Source organism: Sesamum indicum, linkage group LG5, assembly GCF_000512975.1.
Source record: "Sesamum indicum cultivar Zhongzhi No. 13 linkage group LG5, S_indicum_v1.0, whole genome shotgun sequence".
NCBI classification, from domain to species: Eukaryota; Viridiplantae; Streptophyta; class Magnoliopsida; order Lamiales; family Pedaliaceae; genus Sesamum; species Sesamum indicum.
Window position 1 is genome coordinate 5,088,210 of NC_026149.1, and position 2,017 is coordinate 5,090,226.

Here is a 2,017-nt window from a genome sequence, read left to right on the forward strand (position 1 = left end):
AAGTCAATGAAGTCTTGTGAGGCTTATCCACTCAACTGATTTCAATGGAGTGAATCACCGAAGGGATACGTTTAAACACAAATATCATCATCTCTCTATTTAACTAAAAACTCTAAAAACCTTTTGTTCTCACTCAGTCTTTCCATCTATTCATGTTCTTGGGCCAAAAAAGGGAAGAAAGGGACAGTGAAAAACACTGAAAATGGCAGGCGGCGGAGTTATGGACCCAAAGAGTGGGGGAAGGGCTCATCTCTATGAGTACAGAATCACACCTTACTTCATTTTTGCCTGCATTGTTGGATCCTTGGGGGGTTCTTTGTTCGGTTATGATCTTGGTGTTTCTGGTGGGTGTTACTTGTTTTCGTCGGTTATTGTGCTGATTTTTTTAGTTTTTGATTGGATCTTTATTGGGTTTCATCTTTATTGGGTTTCTCAAAGTGTTGTCTTTTCTTGCCTGCCATCATTCAATCATTGGTTGTTTTGGGCTTTTTCTGCGTTAATGAATCTCTGTTATTGTTGAATAAGATGCATGGAAGAAAATTAGAGACAAATCAATAAAAGGGCTCTCATCTTTTTCAGTAATTCTTGAACGTAAATTATCAAGTTGACAAAGTTGAAATCTTGCTGATCACAGGAGGGGTAACCTCCATGGATGACTTCTTGGTGGAATTCTTTCCCAGTATCTATCAGAGAAAACAGGAACATCTCAAAGAAACAGATTACTGTAAATATGACAATCAGCTCCTAACGCTTTTTACCTCATCTCTGTACTTTGCTGCACTTGTTTCGACGTTTGGGGCGTCGTACGTGACCAGAAATAAAGGCCGTAGGGCTAGTATCATTTGTGGATCAATCAGTTTCTTTGCAGGAGCAATCCTCAATGCATCTGCAAAAAACATTGCAATGCTGATCATTGGAAGACTATTTCTTGGTGTTGGAATTGGATTCGGTAACCAAGTAAGCATATGTGTTCTCAAACATACTGCAATGGAGAAGAAATCATGTATATAGGTTTCGTTGAACTTATAAATATTTACTTGGCTTTCACACAGGCAGTCCCTTTGTATCTTTCAGAAATGGCGCCAGCGAAAATAAGGGGTGCCGTTAACCAGCTCTTTCAGCTGACGACATGCTTGGGGATCCTCATAGCGAACTTTGTGAATTATGGAGTGGAAAGAATTCATCCATGGGGCTGGAGATTGTCTCTTGGCCTGGCTGCAGTACCAGCTACTCTGATGTTCGTTGGTGGGCTTTTCCTTCCAGAGACCCCCAACAGTCTTGTGGAACAGGGAAGATTAGATGAAGGCAGACAGGTATTAGAGAAAGTAAGAGGCACCACTAAAGTGGAAGCTGAATTTCAGGACCTTATTGATGCAAGCAATGCAGCTAAGGCTATAAAGCATCCATTCAGGAATCTTTTGAGAAGGAAAAATCGACCCCAATTGGTCGTAGGAGCTATTGGGATCCCAGCTTTTCAACAGCTCACTGGGAATAACTCCATTCTTTTCTATGCGCCAGTCATATTTCAGAGCTTGGGGTTTGGCTCAGGCGCATCCCTATATTCATCAGCCATTACCAGTGCAGCCCTGGTCATGGCCACTCTCATATCTATGGCTTTGGTTGACAAGTTCGGTAGAAGAGCATTCTTTCTTGAAGCTGGCTGTGAATTGATATTCTGCTTCGTAAGTTTGCTTTCGTTTTACTTCATTAACCTACTTCGACATTCAATAAGATTTATACAGTTAAATGAAATAGGCCCACCTCTAAAAGTACAAACAGCACAATGCGACTCCCAACATGGGAGCCAACGAGCTTCTTTTTTAAAAGTTCAGAATTTACGCATCCGTTTTGGCTTAATTCAGTGTTATTTGACTACTAGTGTTTCCATGAATTTGCAGGTTGCAGTTGCCATTACTCTGGCACTGAAGTTCGGTGAAGGCAAAACGATACCTAAAGGGACGGGTATCTTTCTTGTGATCGTGATCTGCATATTCGTTCTGGCTTATGGGAGGTCTTG

General features: G+C 41.3%; 1 protein-coding gene across 1 annotated transcript in view; it reads left to right on the forward strand.

Annotated features, from left to right (window-relative positions):
* Positions 1-2,017, forward strand: part of LOC105162062 (sugar transport protein 14) — a gene marked incomplete in the record, with an annotated part of 2,490 nt that continues 473 nt past the window's right edge. The window contains 4 exon segments of the mRNA XM_011079970.2: positions 1-344; positions 635-957; positions 1,053-1,682; positions 1,899-2,017. Coding sequence (XP_011078272.1) covers positions 203-344; positions 635-957; positions 1,053-1,682; positions 1,899-2,017 — 1,214 coding nt within the window.